At 48.3% G+C, this 22,043-nt stretch overlaps 1 protein-coding gene and 1 long non-coding RNA gene across 6 annotated transcripts in view; one reads left to right on the forward strand and one right to left on the reverse strand.

Moving 5' to 3' along the window:
* Positions 1-22,043, forward strand: part of TRAF5 (TNF receptor associated factor 5) — a 44,967-nt gene that overhangs the window by 13,260 nt on the left and 9,664 nt on the right. For all 5 annotated transcript variants that reach the window (XM_059147107.1, XM_059147111.1, XM_059147110.1 and 2 more), the window contains exons 2-7: positions 13,392-13,610; positions 14,962-15,019; positions 17,845-17,946; positions 20,016-20,180; positions 20,818-20,895; positions 21,195-21,269. In XM_059147107.1, the coding sequence (XP_059003090.1) occupies positions 13,393-13,610; positions 14,962-15,019; positions 17,845-17,946; positions 20,016-20,180; positions 20,818-20,895; positions 21,195-21,269 (696 nt within the window). In that variant the 5' untranslated portion in view covers position 13,392. The remainder of the gene's footprint in view (positions 1-13,391; positions 13,611-14,961; positions 15,020-17,844; positions 17,947-20,015; positions 20,181-20,817; positions 20,896-21,194; positions 21,270-22,043) is intronic.
* LOC131815327 (uncharacterized) lies at positions 147-4,387 on the reverse strand. The gene is made up of 2 exons (XR_009347654.1): positions 3,317-4,387; positions 147-1,690 (listed from the first exon to the last, which is right to left on the reverse strand). It is a non-coding gene; the product is annotated as an uncharacterized LOC131815327 (long non-coding RNA).

Consider the following 22,043-nt stretch of genomic DNA (forward strand, 5'->3'; position numbering starts at 1 on the left):
AGCAGTGCTGCTGGGCTGAAGCCCCCTGCCCCTGCCAGGGTGGGGTGCGGGTGGGGGCGTGAGGAATCTGGGCTCTCCATGCTGCCTTCCCCGTCAGTGTCTGCGTACAGTAGGTCCTCAGCAAAGGAATGATTGACAAAAAGTGATTGAATGAATAAACCTTTAGTGGGAGATAGTCCTGTGGAACTGTGAATTCAGAATAACTCATTGGGTGAAGTGAGGAGTAGAACGTGTGGAGGAGGGGCTAGAGACATGAGAAAGGCAGCTCTGGGTGGAGGAAGAGCAGTCGCTGAGTCAAGGGTCCCGATGCGGGGGGGTGCTGCACCCGTGCAGGGGAGGTGCGGCTTCTGCACGTGAGTGACAGTGCGTCCCCGTGAGTGAGGAGCTGGGCCCACCCACAGGGTGTGATGTGACTCGAGCCTTCACGGGGTGCCGGCTGTACGGGAGGGGACCGTGGGTGGGCTCTCGGGACCCAGCTCTGCCATCAGAACTGCCGCTGGTCACTATCACAGGGGCCGGGGGAGGAACACGGGGACGCAGAGAAAGCGAGGGCACGTGCCGCAGAGCGGTGAGCGAGGGAACACTCACGAGCATGAAAAGACCGGAGGAAAGAAGGGGATCTATTTAGGCAAGTCGCCCTGGGGTGGGGTGGGGCCTGAGGTCATCGTCTCCGAAGGGAAGGGGTGTCTTCAGGCAAAGCGGTGGCTCTCTCCCCGTGCTCCCAGATGACGCCTGACCTCCCTTCCTCTGCCTTCATTCTTCCCCATCTCAGCAGGCACCACCTCCCCCCGGGGGTGAGGCCCAGTCCTGGAGTCGGCCTCCGGTCCTCCCGCCACCCCCCAGCCCCGCATACGGTCACTGGACAGCCTCATTTCCCCTCCACCACCAGCGTCCAGGTCTGTGCTCTCTGCCCCACCGCGGCAGCGTCTCCACTCCATCAGCCTCCCCACTGCGGTCCCCCTGCCCCCGGCCCTCCCAGGCCCTTCTCCATGCGGCACCTGCCCTGGTCTTCTTAGGCTCCAGAGCAGACACTGTCATTAGTTCCTTAAAATACTCCTGCTGTTTCCCGTGGCTTTGTTCTTAGAATGAACCCGGATTCCTTCCTGCAGGCAGCCCGGCCCATGTGCTCTGGCCTCTGCCCCGTCGCCTGCTCTTCCTCTCGTCCCTGACATTAGGCCACGCGGGCCTCCTCTGTGTTTCCCAAACATGGCAAGGCCTTTCCCAGAAGCAGTCCTTCCCCTTGCTGTCTGTCCCTCCGCCTGCGGGGTCTGTTCCGCGGGTCCTCCCGCTCGCTCCTTCTCATCCTCCCCTGACTGTTCATGTGTCGCCTCCTCCAGAAGGCCTTCCTGTCTGCAGGGGCTGCTTCTGTTTCTTTATCTCAACATCCTGTTGATCTCCTTCAGAGGACTTACCACAGTTTGTTAACTACCTCCTTTGTGGTTACTCCCTTGTCTCCTCCGTTGTAAGCCCCACCGGAGCAGACTTGGACCCTCTCTTCTGTTCTTCCCTGGTCCCCAGAGCCTGATACAGTGCCCCACCGGTCAGACAGTCAGGGTGTCACCAGAGTGGGGGGACCTTGGTGGAGGGGCTCTGAGGCAAATGCTAAGTCGTCATCCTCCTCCTCCTCCTCCTCATTCCTGTGTACCACCATTATAAGCTCTTCATGCATACCGGAGTCAGCAAACTTTTTCTGTAAAGAACCAGAAAGTAAATACTTTAGGCTTTGGGCCGTATGGTCTGTGGCACAGCTGCTCAACTCAGCTGTGGTAGGAAAAACAACAGCAACAACAACAACAAAACCAACCCTAGATGACAGGTAAAGAAATTAACATAGCTGTGTTCCAATAAAACTTTATTGACAAAAACAAGTGGTGGGCCGGCTGACCCTTGATGTGCAGTATTTTTTTTTTTTTTAAAGATTTTATTTGCCTACCTGTCAGACAGAGATCACAAGTAGGCAGAGAGGCAGGCAGAGAGAGAGGAGGAAGCAGGCTCTCCGCTGAGCAGATGAGCCCGACGCAGGGCTCGATCCCAGGACCCTGGGATCATGACCTGAGCCGAAGGCAGAGGCTTCAACCCACTGAGCCACCCAGGCGCCCCTTGATGTGCAGTATTAACTTATTTGTTCTTCAAAGATTCTCTAAGGTAACTATTATTATCATTATCATTATTTTCTAGATGAAGAAACTGAGATGCATAGAGACTGAGTAACTTGTCTGAGATCATGCAGCTGTTCAGGGATGGAATGGGGATTTGTGCCCAGGCAGGTTGACTGCAGAGCCCACGCCAGTGGCCAGCATCCCACACTGCCTCTTGGCAGACTTTGAAGAAACAGAGAGGAACCCCAGCACCTCTTTATTCCCTAAGGGCCTTCACTGCTACCTGGACATGGGAAATCTCCAAGTTTCCTCATTTAGCAACCTGGGGACGCTAATGATGTATCCGTCATCCGGTTGCTGTGAGGATTCAAACGAGACCCTGCACGTAAATCGGCGGACTCTGAGCCTAGACAGCTTCGCTGAGTGTAAGCCTGACCCTTATCCAATTCCAACGCTTCCTTCCAGTTACATCTTTTTTTTTTTTTTTTCCTCCATTTGCATCTTTTCATTTTGCCCCTCGCCGTCTGTCTGCCTTGTTCAGATTTGCCCTCGGTTGTCTTCCTGGCCCTCCTTCCAAAGGGAGGTCTCACATTAATCCTAGAATTCCCCTATTTAGTGAACACCGACTGAGCGCTCTGGGCCAGGCATGGGGCTGGCTCTGAGGGTCTGGAGACCGAGGAGGACAGCCCCTCCCTGTGGAGCTCACCAAGGAGCTGAGCCCGGACAGCAGGGAGGACTGAGACTAGGTCGGACCTGAGGCTGGCGGCTGAGAGACTAGAGTCGAAACTTCCCAAAGAGGAAGCTTTTGTCTGGGAAGATCAGTAGTGTTTCTCTCTCTCTCTCTTTTTTTTTTTTTCCCCCTCTTGGTCTCAAGTTCTGAGAGCCAAGCTAAAAGGTCTGCTCCAGCATCCCTTGGAGCCAAGTGGACTTGAGATGGGCTCCGAGGCTTCCGCGTAGGGGAGATTGATGTTAAGGGCACATAGGGGTGGGCACCCCAGGAGGGGCGCAGGGATGCCTGTCAGCCCTAGAACCCCCCTCTCTTCACCAGCAGTGCTTTGCTGCACTCCCAGGAAAATGGAAAAACAGAAGTGTCCTGACAGTTTGGAGAGAAATCACACTTCTCTTCAAAGGAATTAAAATCTTACCCACATCATTCATCCTGTATCCAAGAAAACCCTCTCCTGGGAAAGTGTAAGGAAAAGAAAATACACCCTTACCTCTGCCTCTGCAACACTAAAGCCAGCCAACCAGTGGATACGCTGTGGGTCATTCGTAGGCTGTCGTCACATATTGTCTGGCTGTCATGGAATGACCTGGTCTCTGTATGGTCTCCGTCCCACATTCCGCCTGATGGAAAATGGCCTCATTACTTCTGCATTTCTCCAAGGCCCTTCCTCTTTGTCTGACCTACATGGCTAAAGGTTAATGAAAATAAAACCAGTTTCTCCCAGAGTTCACACAGTACTCGTATCATCGTGGTGCTGAAAGCTAGGGAAACGGTAGACAAGAAGAGAAGGTCGAGGGTTGGAGCAGAGGCCTAGCAGTTGTCTTGACGGGTTTCGTCTTCCGAGGAAAGATCTTCCTATGCCGTTGAGGACCGAGGCTTTGGTAACCACGTTTAAGTGCATCTCACTTCTCCCTCATGCCGTGCGGATAACATACTAGATAAAGTGTCGTCTTCTCCTTCTCCTCCTCCTCCTCCTTCTTCTTCTTCTTCTCTTTTTTTTCCACTTTCCCGGTAGTAACTGTTCTTCCGAGAAGAGCAGAATCTCAGAATTCAAGGGCCAGGTGCCTGAGAGCAGGAACTGCCTGTACTCCCAGATGGGCACAGATGCCAGAGTCTCCTTGGGTCACTGCATCAGGGATTTGGCATTTTAACTTTTCCTCATCACTAACCCCATCTCTCCTTGAATTTCAGCCCAGGAACCTTGGTTGGTTCTCGGCTGAGTCTGGGGAAGAGCCTATTGGCACCTGTGCCCTGTTGCTGAATGCGAGCGTCAGGGAGTCGGTTCCTTATGCTTCTGGTGAGGCCTGAACAGGGCTGAGAAAGGAGGAGCTTGGCTTCTAGCTGCCCATCCTGGATTGGTGGCTTTCATTGGCCAGTGTGGGGTTGTCGCTCCGTTGCCTATGGCTCAAGGGCCATCCTGGCGCTCCTGGCCAGACTCCGTGTCCCCTCCTTGTCCCCCAGCCCTGTCGGTCCCACCTGTCAGAGAAAGCAGCCTCTCTCCACTCTGCAGCTCCCAGGACCCTCCCTTACGAAGAAGTCGTGGGGGAAGACTAGAAGCCTCTCAAACCCTTCCCAGGCACCTCTGTACACTCATCAGCAGCCCCTGGACCCTAGAAGTCATTAGCAGGAGGGATCTTGGACCTAATAAGGGGTGGAGGGTCACACAGGACTGAATGGCGGTTGCTTTGGGGGAAGCAGCACCAGTTAAATCCCAAGCAGGAAGTAAAGAAGGGCTGTGCTGTAGCCATAGGTCTGAACGGGAAGGACAGACTTCAGTACTGGCTCAAGGGATTTTCCCATTGCTCTCTCTCCGGGATGTCTTCTGTCTCCAGATCTTATTTCCCTGACATAGATCTAATAAACCTCTTATGTCAAATGCCATCACTAAAATGACAACTTAAATTTTTGCAAAATTAAAAAAAAATTTTTTTTGATGCCTTGGGTAATTTTAAAACAATTATTGGTGCCGCAAAGGAAATGTAGCCATTTCCTAGAAATCCTGTCATTTTTTCAGGAAGAGATGTTAGATGTCAGCTCGTCTGACTCACCTCCATTCCCTTAAGACTGTCCCCAGGGGACCCCAACTTCCATATGTCCCCTACTGCATTCTTGCTTCTTTCTTTCTCTCCTTCATCCTCTCCCACTGGTGCCATCAACTACCCATTCTTCCAAACGAATCTGGGATCCATCCTCCACTGTCCTCTCCTTAAGCCCTTCCACTGAACCCCTTTCTAAATCCCTGGATTTTACCTCAGAGATGCCTCACAAACATGGCTTCTCTTTGCCCCTACCTTAAGTCAGGCCGTTGTCATCCTCCTTCAGTCTGTTGGGTTAGCGTCTTCCCTAAACTCCGTGCGTGGGCCTGTCCTATATGTTTAGCATCCCTAAATCATTGAAACCATGAGGTAAAACTTGGAATTCGTGGCTATGGCATGCATTCGGGCTCTTCACATGATGCTCCTCCCCTCTCTCTCCACACTTATATCTCACAGAGACCGTTTTAGTGGTTTCTGACAGGAATTCAGTTATACAGGAATCAGCTTACGCAGGTGATGGCAAAGCTAGGAAGCCGAACAGAAGATTCAGGGTGAGGTAATTCAGAGATGAGTCCTGGCGGGAGGCTGCCCGTACCCTCTAGAGCTTAGGTGCTGAGGACCACCCCTGGTCGACCTGGTGGGAGCTAGTCCACAGAGCCAGGGGCCACGGAGGAGACCCAGTCACTGTGGAGATGCTGCCCAACACCAAGGGATGGGAGAGAGATACTCTGGCTTCTCCCTTTCTCCCATTCTCCCTCCCTCGATAGTGTTTCTTGTTGGCTGAATCTAGCCAGCAGCCAGGGAGCCCAGGAAACAGAGTTTGTGGGGGTCCACGTCACCCCACCTCCATGATGCAGACCCAGGCCGGAGAGCCGAGAGTGGATCTGAGAACAAATAGGCAAATGGCTGGCATGTTCCCTTCATTCCAGTTGAGCCACAGTTAATTATTAACCACTCCAGAATTTTTAGGATATCCTCTTCGAAATTCTTGTATCTCCTTCATCTAGAAAGAAGAAGGGATACCTTCTTCATGAGCAGCTGAGATGTTTTCTTCTCTGTGAGATCAACACAGACAACTCAGAAAGCACTAGCTACCCATCACCTGGGCTCAGACAGGTTTTTTTGTGTGTGGTCCTTGCCACCAGGACAGTGTAACGCGTCGTTCTTGTGTCTGATTGCCTCTCCTTGCCCTGGACACCCTCCACGGCAGATGTAATATATCACAGATCTTTGCACTCTTGGGACCCAGTCCACGACCTGTCATGCTGAATCTATGAGGGAGGTGTGGGGGGTGTCATGTTCAAGGTTGCGTAGCTGGTGAGCGGCAGAGCAGGGATGGAGCCCAGGTCTCTGGTCTTGAGACATTTCCACTCTGAAATTTCGCCTGTAGTAACCAGAAGCTCCCAAGAATCAGATCTTGAAAGCTCTGGAGGCCTAGTTCCTGGGCTTATGTCTTATAAAGTATAAAATAATTGGGGCGTCTGGGTGGCTCAGTCAGTTGAGCTTCTAACTCTTGGTTTTCGGCTCAGGTCATGATCTCAGGATTGTAGGATCGGGCTCTGCGCTGGGCAGGGAGTCTGCCTGAGATTCTCTCTCTCCCACTGCCCCCCCCCCCCAATCCTGCGCTCACTCTCGCTCTCTCTCAAAGAAATAAATCTTTCCCCAAAACCCCCACAAAGTATAAAATGATTTATAAAAACATTCCGCAGTTTTCCAAACCTTCATTAATCTAAACAAGATGTTTGGGATCCTATGGAAGTAGGACGAACAGACAGCCAAGGATGTACCTTTCTTTTTTAAACTGAAGACTGAAATCTGCTAGATGTGTGTCTTTTTTACGGTACCTAAAACCTAAACTCTTGTTGCCTCAGAATGTTAGACTGTTCATTGTGTGTTCCCCAAAAGTGAATCAGCAGAACCTTGTGAGTAAAGAACTTAAATCCTGACATCCACAGCTTTCCTTTGGAATTCCTAGAAAATTCTCAACAAAAAGTGGCAGCAATTTATGAAGCTAAAAATATGGTGTTTATAAGAAACTCACTGAGAGTCCTTGGGGAGCATATTGTATGTGATTTTCCCTTGTTTCAGGTATAAGTCAATAACTTTTCAGCAGGAGGACCACATTGCGGGTGACATCAATGGCAGGAATAAGGCACCATTCACTGCAGTGGGCACTGGTAGATACGGAGATATGCAGGCTCTGCTAGTAATTTCCGTGACTTTCTTTTCTTATTTGCGAGAACAGAACTCTTTTTACTCTTCCTGTTACATAAGCTATTATACCCAAAGGGAAGAGATTTTAATAAAATGGAGCTCTTATTTATTTCCACTAAATAGCCGCCTAGGAATGACAGAGTCCTAGCTGGAAGTGTTCAATTAATTAGAGAAATATGTTTGTAGACAAGGAAACAGCGGCCTTTATGGTTGTATTATTGGGACTCTCCCATGTCCATGAGCACATTGAATTGATTACATTTTGGGGGGCCGGGCATGGGCCCAAAGAAGCTTCAGAGAGAGGAGACAGACCCTGCCCAGGGAGAGATCATGTTCATTTATATATAAGAACACTGTCCTGAAACATCAAAAGTGTATATTATGTAGCAGAACTTAAGTGCTTATTAAAAAAAAAAAAACACACACACATAGGGTGCCTGGGTGGCTCAATGGGTTAAGCCTCTGCCTTCGGCTCAGGTCATGATATTGGGGTCCTGGGATCCCGCATCAGGCTCTCTGCTAAGCAGGGAGCCTGCTTCCTCCTCTCCCTCTCTCTGCCCACCTCTCTGCCTACTTGTGATCTCGCTCTGTCAAATAAGTAAATAAATTCTTAAAACAACAACAACACCACCTAATGAAATAAAAACTCAATTTCATCCAAAGAAATACTGGGCAAGACCACAGAGGAGAGCATGAACAGGGTCGTAGATGACTCCTGTGTGCCGCCTCCAGCTGAGCTAGACACAAAGGTAGGAAGAGGGAGAATGGGGCATGGGGTCCCCAGGCCTCCGCAGGCCGTGCAGCAGGAGTGAGGACACCATGAGGTCACGCGCGTGCTGGGCGCCATCAGCACAAAGACTGACAAGGCCCGGGCCCGCCCAGCAGACTGATAGGACTGTGGTTCCCAAAGTGGGCTTCTCGAGCCCTGGGGGTGCTGGAGAATGTCTTACCAGGAGAGCAGCTGATGGGCTCTTTCTTAGTTCAGGTATGTTCAGGCACAGAAACTGGCAAATTGTACATATTGGCCTCCCGGAAGCCCTTTCAGGGGGTGTATGGGCGAGACTATTTTCATGCTCCTACTAAGCTATCATTTGCCATTTTTATTCTCTTTTCCTGAGCATACAGTGGTGCTTTCCAAAAGCTACCTGATGTGTGATACTGTGACACCTGAACGCAGGAGTATCACATATGAGAACCTGGCTGTCTTCTGTTAAGCCCAAACGGAGGTGCAAAACTGTAAAACAGTGACACTCTTCTCACTCATTTTTTTCTTTTGGAAAACGGCTATTTTTCATAAAAATGCTATGTGTGCTACCATATAGTTGGCTCATTATTATCTTCAAGTAAATTAAAAAAGAAATGTATTTTTTAAACTCCTCAGTTTTTAAAAAAGATTTATTTATTTATTTATTTATTTGAGAGAGAGAGAGAGAGCGAGAGCGAGCATGAGTGGGAGGAGCAAGGGGAGAGGGAATCCCGGGTCGACTCTGGGCTGAGCGCAGAGCCTGACATGGGACTCGATCCCACAACCGTAAGATCATGACCTAAACCAAAACCAAGAGTCAGACGTTTAACCAACTGCACCACCCAGGCACCCTTAAACTCCTCACTGTTCATCTCAAATTGGTAAATACTATAACCCACATAAACAACTCAGAGGTCCTCAGTTTTTTTTTTTTTTAGACTTTATTTTTTCGAGTGGCTTTAGATTCACAGCAAAATTGAGCAGGAAGTACAGAGATTTCCCAAGACCCCCCACCCCCACACATGCACAGCCTCCCCCACCATCAACGATCCCCAACAGAGAGGTACATTTGTCACAGCTGATGAACCTACATTCATTCATACCCATACATTGGGTAGGGGAGGAAAACCAATTTCGCCTCTACTCTTCTGAGTTCTTAGCTGAGACCTCTGTGATCACAGACAGATTAGCAAGAGAAAGACAACCGGAAGTTTAACAACACATATAACTCGTGTATTCGTGGGAGATACCCACGGAAAAGATGAGTAGCTCCCTCAGGTGGCTTGGAATTCGGGCTTGAATACCATCCTAAGAGGGAAAGGGGAGGGGAAGTAGGCCTCTTAGGGGACAGCAAATAATTTTTAGGAGAGATAAATGGGCCCTTAGAAGTCTGGGGGGATGTGTGATCGCTTATGACCAAGTTTGTCTGAGTATCACCTTCTAGTTTCTTCTCCTGTGATGAGATGCTCTTCCCTGTTGATGAGACTCCTGGAGAGGTGGTTTATAGTAGTTGGATTCCCTTTGCAGGATCTGTCTTTAGGCAGATAAGATGTTGTTTTAGGACAAATACATGATGACATGTCTCTACCACTACAATATCGTACTGAGTATTTTCAGTGCCCCCAAATCCTCTGTGCACCTCGTATTCATCTCCCCCTACTCCATCCTAACTCCTGGCAACCTCCCATCATTTCACTGCCTCCATTATTTTGCCTTTTCTAGAATGTTCTATAGTTGGAAGTGTACATTACATAGGCTCTTCAGATTGGCTTCTTTCACTAAGCAATATATACTTAAGATTCCTCCACATCTTTTCACAGCTTGATAGCTCATTTCTTAGTAGCGCTGAGGAATACTGCGTTGTCAGGATGTACCAGCGTATCCATTCACCTACTGTTGGACATCTCATTTGCTTCTAAGTTTTGTCAGTTATGAAAAGCTCCTGTAAACATCCATGTGCAGGGTCTTATGGGGACATTGGTTTCCATGTCCCATGGGTAGATACCAAGGAGGGATTCCTGCATGGTAAGACATGTTTCGTAAGAAACTGCTGGGGGCGCCTGGGTGGCTCAGTAGGTTAAGCCTCTGCCTTCGGCTCAGGTCGTGGTCTCAGGGTCCTGGGATCGAGCCCCGCATCGGGCTCTCTGCTCGGCGGGGAGCCTGCTTCCCCCTCTCTGCCTGCCTCTCTGCCTACTTGTGAGCTCTCTGTCTCTGTCAAATAAATAATTAAGAAAGAAAGAAACTGCCAGGCTCTCTTCCCAAGTGTTGCATTCCCACCCGCTGTGAGTGAGGTTCCTGTCCTTCCACATCCTCACCAATATTTGGAATCATCAGCAGTGGGGATTGGGCCATCCTAGTAGGTGAATAAAACAACATTTGATGTGGATCACCTTTTTATATGCTGACGTGCCCCTGCCTGTCTTCTTTGGTGAAGTATATTTTGGATAACAGTCCTTTATCAGATGTGTCTTGAAAATATTTTCCCCCCAGTCTGTGCCTTGTCTTCCCATTCTCTTGACAGTGTCTTAGGCAGAGCAGAAATTTTTAATTTTAATGAAGTCCACTTTACAAATTCTTTCTTTCATGGTTTGTGCCTTTGATATTGTCTCTAAAAAGTCATGGCCGTACCCCCAGGTCATCTAGATATTCTCCCGTGTTGTCTTCTGGGAGTTTAATAACTTTGCATTTTACATTTAGGTCTGTGATTCATTTTGAGTTAGTTTTTGTGAAAGGTGGAAAGTCTACATCTAGATTCACTTTTTTTTTTTTTTTTTAAGCATGTGGATGTCCAGTTGTTCTGGCACCATTTCTGAAAAAAAAAAAAAAAAAAAAACAACTGTCTTTGTCCATTGTATTGCCTTTGGTTCTTTGTCAGAGGTCAGTCGTCTATATTTATGTGGGTCTATTTTGGAGTTCTCTCTTCTGTTCTGTCTCTTCTTTCACCACTACTACACTATTTTGATTATTATTGCTTCGTAGGAAGTCTTGAAGTAGGTCTGTGTCAATCCTCCAATTTTGTTCTCCTCCTTCAGTATTGTGTTGGCTGTTCTGGGTCTTTGGGTCCTCAGTTTCAAGAGTCTAAAGAGTGGGAGGGAGGGTCCTGAGACCAAAAAGTTTGAGATTGGCTGTTGTAGAGAAAGAGGGGCACACAGATGAGTGTATTGAATTCCTCCATTAGGAAAAAGGATAGAATGCAGTGGGCCGGGGGGGAAGCGGACTGAGTCTTGTCCGTCTTACTGCCCCGTTTTAGGAGCTGAGCAAGACTGTTGTGTTAGAGCACATCTCTGAGCGTCCAAATTTAGATGCTGTGTGACAGAGACAAGAGCCTGGTCTCAGAGAGAATCCTAGAGGGGTGTGGGACATGAATTGTTGTCTTCCCTTGGGACCAGAGAACGCCGGGCAGATGAGGAAGGTTTGGAATTGGTGTTTTCATTTCTCTGGAGAAAGAGGAGTCTGGGACATTAGGGTTGTGCACCTGAATCCAGTCCCGGGCCTCTTCATCTTCACAGGTAAGACTTGTTAACTCTAAGAGTAAAGCAGGTTAAAAGGGGAACAATCACATCTTGGTTCTCTGCCCCCCTTGAAGTTCTGCAGGAAACATGCAGAGAGGAAAAGGTGGGGCTTTGGTCTCAAACCCCAGGATTAAAAAAAAAAAATCCCCTCTTCTGTGGATCTTCTCCAGTGAGAAATCTTTATTTGCTGATCTAAGAGGCCAGTTGCTTTCTCTGCTCCAGTCTTGAGGCCACAGCCCAGGCTCAGACCACTCCGGCACTGGGTGAGGCTGGCAGCTGACTCGAGCCAGGCCCGGGGCTGGATGGCTCCCATTCCCGCCTGCACTGTCCGACATGCAGCTGCTCTCAGGCCCAGCTGACCTCATGAGCTGCAGGAGATTCTTGAGGGATCCCGAGAGCAAGCCAATGCAAGCAAACCTGAAGGCCAAGCCTTCCTGTTCCCTAACCACGTGGAAGGATATCACTCCCAAGGACCACCCTCGATGGCTCCCAGCCTTTAGCCACATGCTGGACTCTATGAAAGCACCGCTCCTGGCCCTGGGCCCAAAGTAACAGCATTCCTACTGGGAAGGCAGGCCTGTGGTTAACTGGGGAAACCGGTGGGTTCAGAGGGTCTGCAGAGGTCCAGAGAGCAGGTGTCCATGCTGTTTTATGGGAATAAGGTCCAGACTTTTCATCAGATTTCAAAGACGGGGAAGTCCTTCCTTATAAAAAGTTAAAGGGTCACCGCGTTAGTGGGCAACACTGGTTAGAGCTGTCCTATTGTGGATTTGTCAGAGTCCATTCGGTCACATGAATTCCACAAACAGTTGATTCGTTCTCCATACCCAGCTCGGGTCGGGGCTGAGGGCTGGAGACACGACCATGAGTAATACCAGGAAGAGCATGTCATGGAAGAGCACAGATATAAATCAAATACTCACACAAATGCATGTCTAATTTAAAATCAAATGTTCCTCTGAATTTTAGAACCTTGTTCTATGATAGATACAACAGTGGATTTTAGTTTCTGTTTTTGTGCATTTGTTTATTTTTGAATAGGTACTGTATTCATGTTCAAAAATTAACCGTCCCACCACCACCCACCTACCATCATCCCTCAGCCACTCCCTGGAGGCCACACATGCTTCCTAGACATGAGTGGGTGTTCTGCTGCTCAACGAGGGTGGAGGAAGGGGAGTGGAGAAGAGAAAGCTTACCTGAGGTTATGACACTTGAAATCTGAATCATGAATGTGAAGCGAAGAAGACTGGAAGGGGACAGGGGAAGCATTCTAGGTAGAGCCTATAGCTTATGCAAAGGCCCTGTGGCAGGAGACGGCTTGCTTTATTAGAAGAATGAAAAGAAAGCCTGTATGGCTCAAGTGCAGAAAGCAAGGGTAGGAGAGGTCCAGGATGCTTCTGGGTAGAGAGGATGCAGTCTTAATAGCTCTCTCAGCATTGTGGACTTTCCCCTAAGAGCCTGGGAAGCCACTGAACAATGAGAGGAGGTAACCTTCAATCACAGTTGCATTTTGCATTTTGCAAATGTTGACCTGGCTATAGTATGGAGAATGGATGGAGGGGAAAGCAATTAATGGGCTTGTTTAGTTCACATGAGAAATGATGTGGCTTGGCGGTGGCGATATATATTGCAAGAAACGTACTGGTATACAAGGTTCTTCCGAAAAAATACTAGCAAAATCTTTGTTTCCATTCTCTCAACTGAGCGGAGGAAAATCACATAACAAGAGTCTGTTAGAATGTAGTTAACACCTGGCTACATTGGGTCCAAGCGTGTGGCCAGACTGACAGGATAATTTAGCATCCTGTAAGAGGCTGATGGGCAAAGGTCTGAAGTCTCATAAAATCTCGTTAGAAGTCTGGTCCAGCCTCCTGCCTGAGCACCCCAAAGACATCTCCCCTGTGCGGGAGCCACCCAGTGGCCGGAGGTTGTTACTGTTTGTTACGAAGTCAACAGACCGCCCATGGGGGTGATGTGCAGTAAGTAGGGAACAGTAGTTTTGATGTCTACACACTCGGTTTTCCTCCTCTTCTCCTGCCCGCCCCCTCCCCGCAGAATGGCTTACTCTGAGGAGCAAGGAGGTGTCCCCTGTGGTTTCATCCGCCAAAATTCCGGCAACTCCATTTCCTTGGACTTTGAGCCCAACACAGAGTACTGGTTTGTGGAGCAATTAGAAGAACGCTACAAATGTGCCTTCTGCCACTCCGTGCTGCACAACCCCCACCAGACAGGCTGTGGGCACCGCTTCTGTCAACACTGCATCCTGTCCCTGAGGTGAGTGTGGGGGGACCTGCCGCTCTGGGCTCAAGCAGCTGGGTGGGGGAGGGGCGTTCCTGGGACCCCAGTGTCCAGCGCAGCCACTGGACTGGAATGGTAGCTTTGGGAATTGCTGTGGTTGACCACAGAACCGTGAACACAACGAGGGGCTCTGAAAGCCTGAGGAATCATGTTTTGGTTTTTGGTTTTTGGGGGGTTTTTTTTGTTTGTTTTTTTGCCATTCGCTTATTAATAGTCACCTTTCCCCCCCCCCCTTTTTTTTTTTTTTAAGTTTTATTTATTTATTTGACAGAGAGAGATCACAGGTAGACAGAGAGGCAGGCAGAGAGAGAGAGGGAAGCAGGCTCCCTGCTGAGCGAGAGCCCAATGCGGGGCTCGATCCCAGGACCCTGAGATCATGACCTGAGCCGAAGGCAGAGGCCCAACCCACTGAGCCACCCAGGCGCCCCGTTTCCCCCCTTTTTAAAAAGGAAATCAAGGGTAGTGAGCATACAGGGTTCTGTTGGTTTCAGGTGTACAACATAATGACTCAAGAATTCTGTACATGACTTGGGGCTCCTGACAGTCACCTTTTCTTAAAATGTAGACCACACCTGTTTGCATGAGAGGGCAGACCTGGAGGCACAGTCTGTGTTGGGAAAGGCCCGCATTTCACAGGCATCTTCCTGGTGGTGGCTCTGACTTTTCCTTGTCTAAGGGAAGAGGTGGTGTCCCATCCAGAAAGTGTGCCTCGGTGGGCACACTGTCTGCTTCGGTGCAGCTGTAAAACCTGGGTCCTGCCATTCTGAAGGAGGAGACCAAGAGAGATGTGGAAGCAGGCTCTGGGGGCTTATTTAGGGCTCTAAGTAAGTAAGCTGTCTTCTGCCAGGCTTGGGAAGGGGATTATCTCAGCCCATTCTTGTCCCCTCATGGGGTTGTCCATTCAGCACTTGTGTGTTCCAGGCTCCTTACTAAACTAAGCTCTATGGCACAGAGAGGAAGAGCTGGAGGTCCAGGGTGACCAGGACCCCGTCTCTGCCCCCTAGAATGTTCCCGTCTAGTGAAGGTACAGGGTGAGAAGCACTGGCAGAGGACATTGAACTCTGTCTAGGGACTTACTCTTTGACCTGCATTGTGGGGAATGAATGGGAATTTTTCAGCAGATTGGGGAGGTGCTGAAGATACAATGGACAGATGGGAGAGAGATACAACCTTTCCTGGGGTAGGGAGTGGAATGGTGGGAAGATGAGGCCTGGCCTGCTCAGGGGTTGCTCAAAGGGATCAAGCATGGCTGGAGTGCTGGGGCTGCTCTTGGAAGAGCTGTTGAGATCAACTCTTAATTTGGCTCTATTTTTATTTTTCTCTCCAGAGAATTAAATGCAGTCCCACTCTGTCCTGTAGATAAGGAGGTTATCAGATCTCAGGAGGTAAGAAAATCCCCGCTTTGGTCTAGCAGTTGACTGGATGATGGAGAAGCCAGTGTCCTGGGTTGAACTGGACATAGAGGTTGGAGCAGTAGAGGGGGGGAGGGAGGGGCCCTTTCTTAGAGTGCACGTTCCTCTGCTGTGTGGTCAGGTCAAGCGTCACTCCTGCCACTGTTTCAGAGCTTTATTGCCCCCCCCCCCAACCCAAACTCTCCTCTGTTCTCTCCTTACCCCCTTCCTACACCAGCTCCAGGTGTACTGAGTTGCTCGGAGAAATGAAACATCCATCCTGTTTCTTGGAATTCACTTTCTCCTCTGGTCAATCTCTAAAACTTCCTTCCATTATTATTATCTCTGACAATAACTTTATTAGGATATAATTCACAGGCCGTAAAATTTACCTTTAAAGGGTACGTGTTTCTTGGGTATACACCCAGGGGTGGAATTACTGGGTCATGTGGTGGTCCTTTTTAGGGTCGAATGGTCACTCTATGTGTAACATTCTGAGGAACTGTCAGACTGTTTTCAAAGGAGCTGCACCATTTGACATCCTATCCAGTAGGTTGTGAGAGTTTTAACATCTCTAGATCCTTGCCAAAAGTTGTTACTGTCCGTCTTTTTGATTATAGTCTTTCTAGGGGATACCTGTTTTGATTTTCATTTCTCTGATGATTAATGATATGGAACATCTTTTCAGGTGTTTGTCCATTTATGTATCTTTTGGTAGAAATGCTTGTTCAATTTCTTTGCCCATTTTTTAAAAGATTTTATTTATTTATTTGACAGACAGATCACAAGTAGGCAGAGAGGCAGGCAGAGAGAGAGGAGAAAGCAGGCTCCCTGCTGAGCAGAGAGCCCAATGCGGGGCTCAATCCCAGGACCCCGAGATCAGAACCTGGGCTGAAGGCAGAGGCTTAACCCACTGAGCCACCCAGGTGCCCCATCTTTGCCCATTTTTAAGTGGATTATTGGTCTCTTATTGATGAGTTCTAAGCGTCCTTTATATATAGATACAAGGCTCTTAACAGATACATGATTTGCAAATATTTTTCTCCCATTCTGTGGTTCGTCTTTTCACTCTCTTGGTGGTGTCCTTTGAAGCATGAAAGCTTTTCACTTTGATGAGGTCTTACTTGTCATTTGTTTGTTTTGGTCGCTTGTTCTTTTAGTGGTGCATCTAAGGAACTGTTTCCTAACCTGAAGATTTTCCCCCTTAAAACTTCCTTTTTTTTTAGGGGTGGAGGGGCAGAGGGAGAGAGGGAGGATCTTAAGCAGGCGCCAGGCTCAGTGCAGAGCCCCACCTGGGACTCAGTCTCACAACCCTGAGATCATGACCTGAGCTGAAACGAAGAGTTGGGTGCTTAACCCACTGAGCCACCCAAGCGCCCCTCCCTTAAAACTTCCATTTAAACTCAATTTTCTTCCTTTACAGTTCTGTTGGAAGACGTTCAAGCATCACCCCCTCCAGAAAGCTCCCTGAACATCTGATCTAATGTACATGTTCTTTCTCTATGTTTTTTTTTTTTTTTTAGATTATTTATTTGTCAGAGAGAGAGAGAGAGAATACAATCAGGAGGACTGGTAGAGGGAGAAGGAGGCTCCCTGCTGAGCAGGGACCCTGATGGGGGACTCCATCCCAGGACCCTGGAATCATGACTTGAGCTGAAGGCAGACACATAACTGACTGAGCCACCTAGGCATCCCTCCTTCTCTATGCTCTTATGTTGTATTTTGCAAATGCCTAGCAGAGGACAGTGCTGTGTTTGTGTGTGCCTCACCCACTAGATCAGGAGTTGGCATGGTTGGCGTATTACAACATGAGATCTGCTGGGACAAATCCAGCCTGCTACCTGTTTTCATATGGCCTGTGAGCCAAGAATGGTTTCTCTATAAATCATTGAAAAAAATCCAAAAAAAGGTACCCAGGAACTCTGCACTATGTTTGCAACTTCTCTTAAGCCTTTGAGCTATTTCAAAACAAAAAACTTATTTTAAAAATCAAGAGAAGAATAATGGTGATACATGAAAATTACATGAAATTTACATTTCGGTGTCCATTAATAATGGCTTATTGGAGGGGCACCTGGGTGGCTCAGTGGGTTAACCCTCTGCTTTTGGCTTAGGTCATGGTCTCAGGGTCCTCAGATCGAGCCCTGCATTGGGCTTTCTGCTCAGCAGGGAACCTGTTTCCCCCTCTTTCTCTGTCTGCCTCTCTCCCTACTTGTGATCTCTCTCTGTCAAATAAATAAATAAAATCTTAAAAAAATATGGCTTATTGGAACACAGCCATGGATATCCATTTCAATATTGCCTACAGTTGAGCTGAATAGTTGCAAAAGAAAAGGTTGTATCGTGGCCTGCAAAGCTGAAAATACTTACTATCTGACCCTTTACGGAGAACGTTTTAGAACGTTTGCTAACTCCTGGTGTGCACTGGAATAGCAAAGTCAGTACAGCCTCAGTGACACTACCTGATGACTAATACAGACTTTTACACTATGACAGGAAGCTACTGAAAGCGTCACCCTCCTCCACAGCCCACCTTCTGACCTTTGAGCATACAAGGTCAGGTGCACCACGAGATTCTCCTGCAGCCTACTGCACGGAGCATTGAATTTCCTGACTTGCGTGTTTAGTGGCCTGTTGGAAATATGTATCTGAGAAAGCCTCTTCTTTGATGGTGCCGAATCTGATATTTCCATTCCAACCATTGTCTGGAAGTTTCTACCTGACTGTTGAGATGTATTTGAAGACTGAATTAATAATAGTTTCATTCACATTGCTCTGAAGCTTTGGAGTGTATGAGACCTATTATGTTTCCTTCTTAGGTGTTCAAAGACAATTGCTGCAAAAGGGAAGTCCTCAATTTATATGTGTATTGCAAAAATGTTCCTGGATGCAATGCCAAGATTATTCTGGGACGCTACCAGGTCGGTATTACTCATGACCAATAAATTTGCCTTTGTCATTTTTTCCAGTGGTATGTTGAACAGCTTTATGTGACAGCTCCTGGGCTAAGCATGGTATGGGATTCATTAGGTTCCTTTATTGCCAGACAGGTAATACATTTGGCTGCAGTCCAGCCCACCAAGGGCTAAGGTGCGAGTGAAGAGGTCCATTTCATTTGGAATGCATGGAGGGCACACTGTCGGCGCTAGACCTAAATTGTGGGTTAGGGGTCATTGATCCAAAGACAAGATGCGGGACATGCAGGGCCCAAGGACATGTCATGTGTGGGGAACTGTGAAGAATTTGGGGTCCTCAGGTGGGAGCCACGGCAGTCTGCAGAAAGACATGACTGCAAGGGTCCCTGCCGGAAAGTACTAGCAGGTGGTGGGTGGGTGGTTCCCAGCAGCCGTGGGCCGTGGCCTGAGAGTCTGTGATCTGAGGCATGTCACGCAGACCAGATCAGAGCTAGGATGTGGTTTAAAGGTGAAGCGTTGGTATAAGCTACAAACACACGAGGTGTGGGGGGAGCAAGGGGGTGTTAAACTTTCACACGAAGCTGCCCTACCTGGTTCTTCCATCCAGCTGGGGAAGCGGGAAGCTTGGTAAATGCCAAACTGGAAATGGGGCAACAGGGCTCTGCCATGGCAGGCCCATATCGAGTTTGATCACACTGTTCAGGGAGAAGAACCAGGCATCTTTAGCTTCCAGAGCATGGCTTGGAGGCAGCTGAAATTTTCCTCTCCCACCCACACATTTTTGGAACACATTTCAGGTGATTCAGTCTTTTCTCCACCTTGCCTCCAAACCCCTTAGGCACCGAGCTTCTAAATGTGTAGATGCTTTCCCTGTTAACCCCAGGATTTATCTGGAAGTTCACTGAACTTTCTAGAACTTTCTCATGTTTTGATAGCCAAGCCCTAGAGCAGGACCTCTTTTCCAACTTTGTGGTCACGAAGCCTGAGCAGGAAACGAGGCTCAAATGGACCATCCAGCCATCAGCTTTTGTAGCCCGATCATCCGCTTCCAGAGAACAGTGGCTGATTTCTTTTTACCTGTTTTCTCCTGTGCTTCCGCTCGTTTCTGCCCCCCAACCTGCGCCCCTGCTTGCATGGTGAGGTGTAGGTTCTCCCGGTAGCGGAATTGTGATGAGTGTTGACTGTGTCAGCCGGTTGGAAGGGTGGCAGCGGCGAATTTTGGAGAGATAGGGATTTCAGTAGTCCCTCTTTGTTTCTTATTGCTAGAGGCAAAGGAGAGTAGCTGTAATATTTATTTCCCTCCTGCAGAAAAACTGGTTGCTTTTTCTCGCCTTCAGGAAAGGGGTCCTCAAACTCTTCTGTCAAGAGCCAGTTAGTAAAATGTTTAGACTTTGCGGGCTGTACAGTCGCTGTATCCACCACCCAACTCAGCTCTTCCCTCTGTCCCCCTGCTTTTGATGACTTTTTAGCATCACAGTAACTCGCAAAGGTCCACAGGTTTTATGAAAGTATACGTCTTCCTTTTAAAAGTCTGTACCAGGAGAATATTAGAATGAGCAGTGTCCGTGTCATTGTCTCATACTCTGGTGAAACCTATTTTCTGAACACAGCCTGACCATTCCCAGCTTCTCGTGGGCCTATGATCCTGTCTGTCTTCCGTCTGCTTTTCTTGGCCCTTCTAGAACAGCTGCCCTTCCTCTCTGTTGTCATTTCCCTTCCTTTCTGCACTTAGGACACGCCGTCCTGGCGCTTGCCATCTGCTGTGCAGAGATTAGCACTTGGTGCCGGCGGTGCAGAAAGAAATTAAGTATGTCCTTGTAGAACAGGTAGATCCCTCAGCAGGCCTAAGGAGAATATTCGGGAATTAATCTGAGAATCTGAGCTAACGGATAGTCTACACTAGACTCCCCATGCTTCCGTCTCCAGCCATCTTCCCTGTCCTCCCAACGCCTGTCGCACAAGGCCGGCTTGGCCTCCGTCTGCCCAGCGTCCTCCTCCGTCTCCAGGCGTCCAGCGGGCTCCCCGTCCCGCTGCCCCCGTCAGTGGGGCCCACTGGCCTGTCTTTTCTGTTGCAGGACCACCTCCAGCAGTGCCTGTTTCAAGCCGTGCAGTGTTCTAATGAGAACTGTCAGGAACAAGTCCTTCGGAAAGATCTGAAAGAACATTTGAGCGCACGTTGCCATTTTCGAGAGGAAAAGTGCCTTTATTGCAAAAAAGATGTGGTAGTAATCAATCTGCAGGTAAAAAAGAAAGAAAGAAGGAAAGAAAGAAAAAGAAAGAAAGACGAATCATCTTTATGGGACTAAATTCTACCTGAGTGGTCACAGCGAATCAGGACATTACTGAATTTGTTTTTGTACAGAAATAGATCTAAAGAATTATCTGAGAGTTCTGTAAGAAACAAAACACCTTCTTGTTGGTAGGACCCTACTCCTTTATCATTGACAGAAGCATTGTTTGAGCACCTGCTGAGTGTAAGTGTGCAAGGAGCGATGCTGGGTGCTGGGTCACAAGGAGGTGACGATACTGTGTCCTCAGGCCACTATGATCTGACTGGAGTGGCAGGATGTAGGCAAAGGAAGAAGGCATGAGGTACCTTTTATATGTACCAAAGGAGCCATACTGATGACTCCCATAGTCTGCCTCCGGAAGGCCTGTGCCCTCTGACCTTCTTTTGGAATAACTGGAAAACTGAATTGAATTCCTGGGAAGGAAGCAGCCATCTTTCGTCCTTTCTGGAACTAGGCTCTACCTTCCTAGGGAGGGTAAGCCACATAACATACATTCCCAGAGACACAGCATAAACACTCTGAGGACATAGAAAGGAACCCTGGAAGCAAGGACTGGCTCTGTTCCATCACCCTTTCTCTGTTTCAGTATCATGAGGAAAACCTGTGTCCCGAGTACCCAGTATCTTGTCCCAACAAGTGTTTGCAGATTTTTCCAAGAACTGAGGTAACCGTAAATGATTCTCTTAGTAGATTCTATGTACGATAACATTTTAGTAACCGCTGTGGTGTGTGTGTGATCCAATCCCACAGGCTGAGGCCCACGGTTTAGAGAACACCCACGATAACCCCTTCCCTTTTTCCGGAGAGTTCTTCTCTGTTTGTATCGTAGCTCTCCCTCCACCCGGCCTCAGCATGGCTTCCCCGTTCTGTTCCCTCCCTTCTTCCCAAGCCACCGAGGGGCTCTCTCAGGCACCCGGAGAATTGGGGATGAATTTTGGTGGCACGAGGCTGTCCCTTTCACAGGTGGATGAGCACCTCGCTGTGTGTCCTGAAGCCGAGCAAGACTGTCCCTTCAAGCACTACGGCTGTACTGTGAAGGTACGGGATGCCTTTTTGTTTCTGCCTCTACATTCAACTGTGGAATTTGTTGGGCAGGTTTATTTTACTCTTTGACCCCCTTCAGGACGCAGAAGGACATTCACTATGGAGGAACTTTAAGACGGGCCGTGATACTAGTCAGAAGTAACAGAGAAGCAGAATCTGTAGGAGATAACGTATCTACATGTAGACACATACATAGAAATTTATTTTAGGAAATTAGGTTATGTGATTGAGGGCACTGGGGAATCGGATTATTAGCAGGGCAGACCAGCAGGCAGGAGTTTCTGTGTGATAGGTTTTTTTTTGTTTTTTGTTTTTTTTTTTTTTTTTAAGATTTTGTTTATTTATTTGACAGAGATCACAAATAGGTAGAGAGAGAGGAGGAAGCAGGCTCCCTGCTGAGCAGAGAGCCCGATGCAGGGCTCCATTCCAGGACCCTGATCTGGGATCATGATCTGAGCTGAAAGCAGAGGCTTTAACCCAACTGAACCACCCAGGCGCCCTTCTATGTGAGAGTCTTGAGAAATGCTGCTTCTTCAGGAAACCTTAGTCTTGGCGCTCAAGGCCTTCAGCTAGTTGAATGAGGCCCTACCGCACTGTGGGAAGAAATCTGCTTTATTTAGAGTCAGCTGATTGTAAATGTTTATCACATCTGCAAAATACCTTCACAGCAACATCTGGATTAGTTTTGACCAAACAACTTACCCTCCCTAGGAAGGTAGAGCACCATGGCCCAGCCAAGCTGACACATAAAATTAACCATCCGGGTAA

The sequence above is a fragment of the Mustela lutreola genome, chromosome 14 (assembly GCF_030435805.1).
Source record: "Mustela lutreola isolate mMusLut2 chromosome 14, mMusLut2.pri, whole genome shotgun sequence".
Classification (NCBI taxonomy): domain Eukaryota; kingdom Metazoa; phylum Chordata; class Mammalia; order Carnivora; family Mustelidae; genus Mustela; species Mustela lutreola.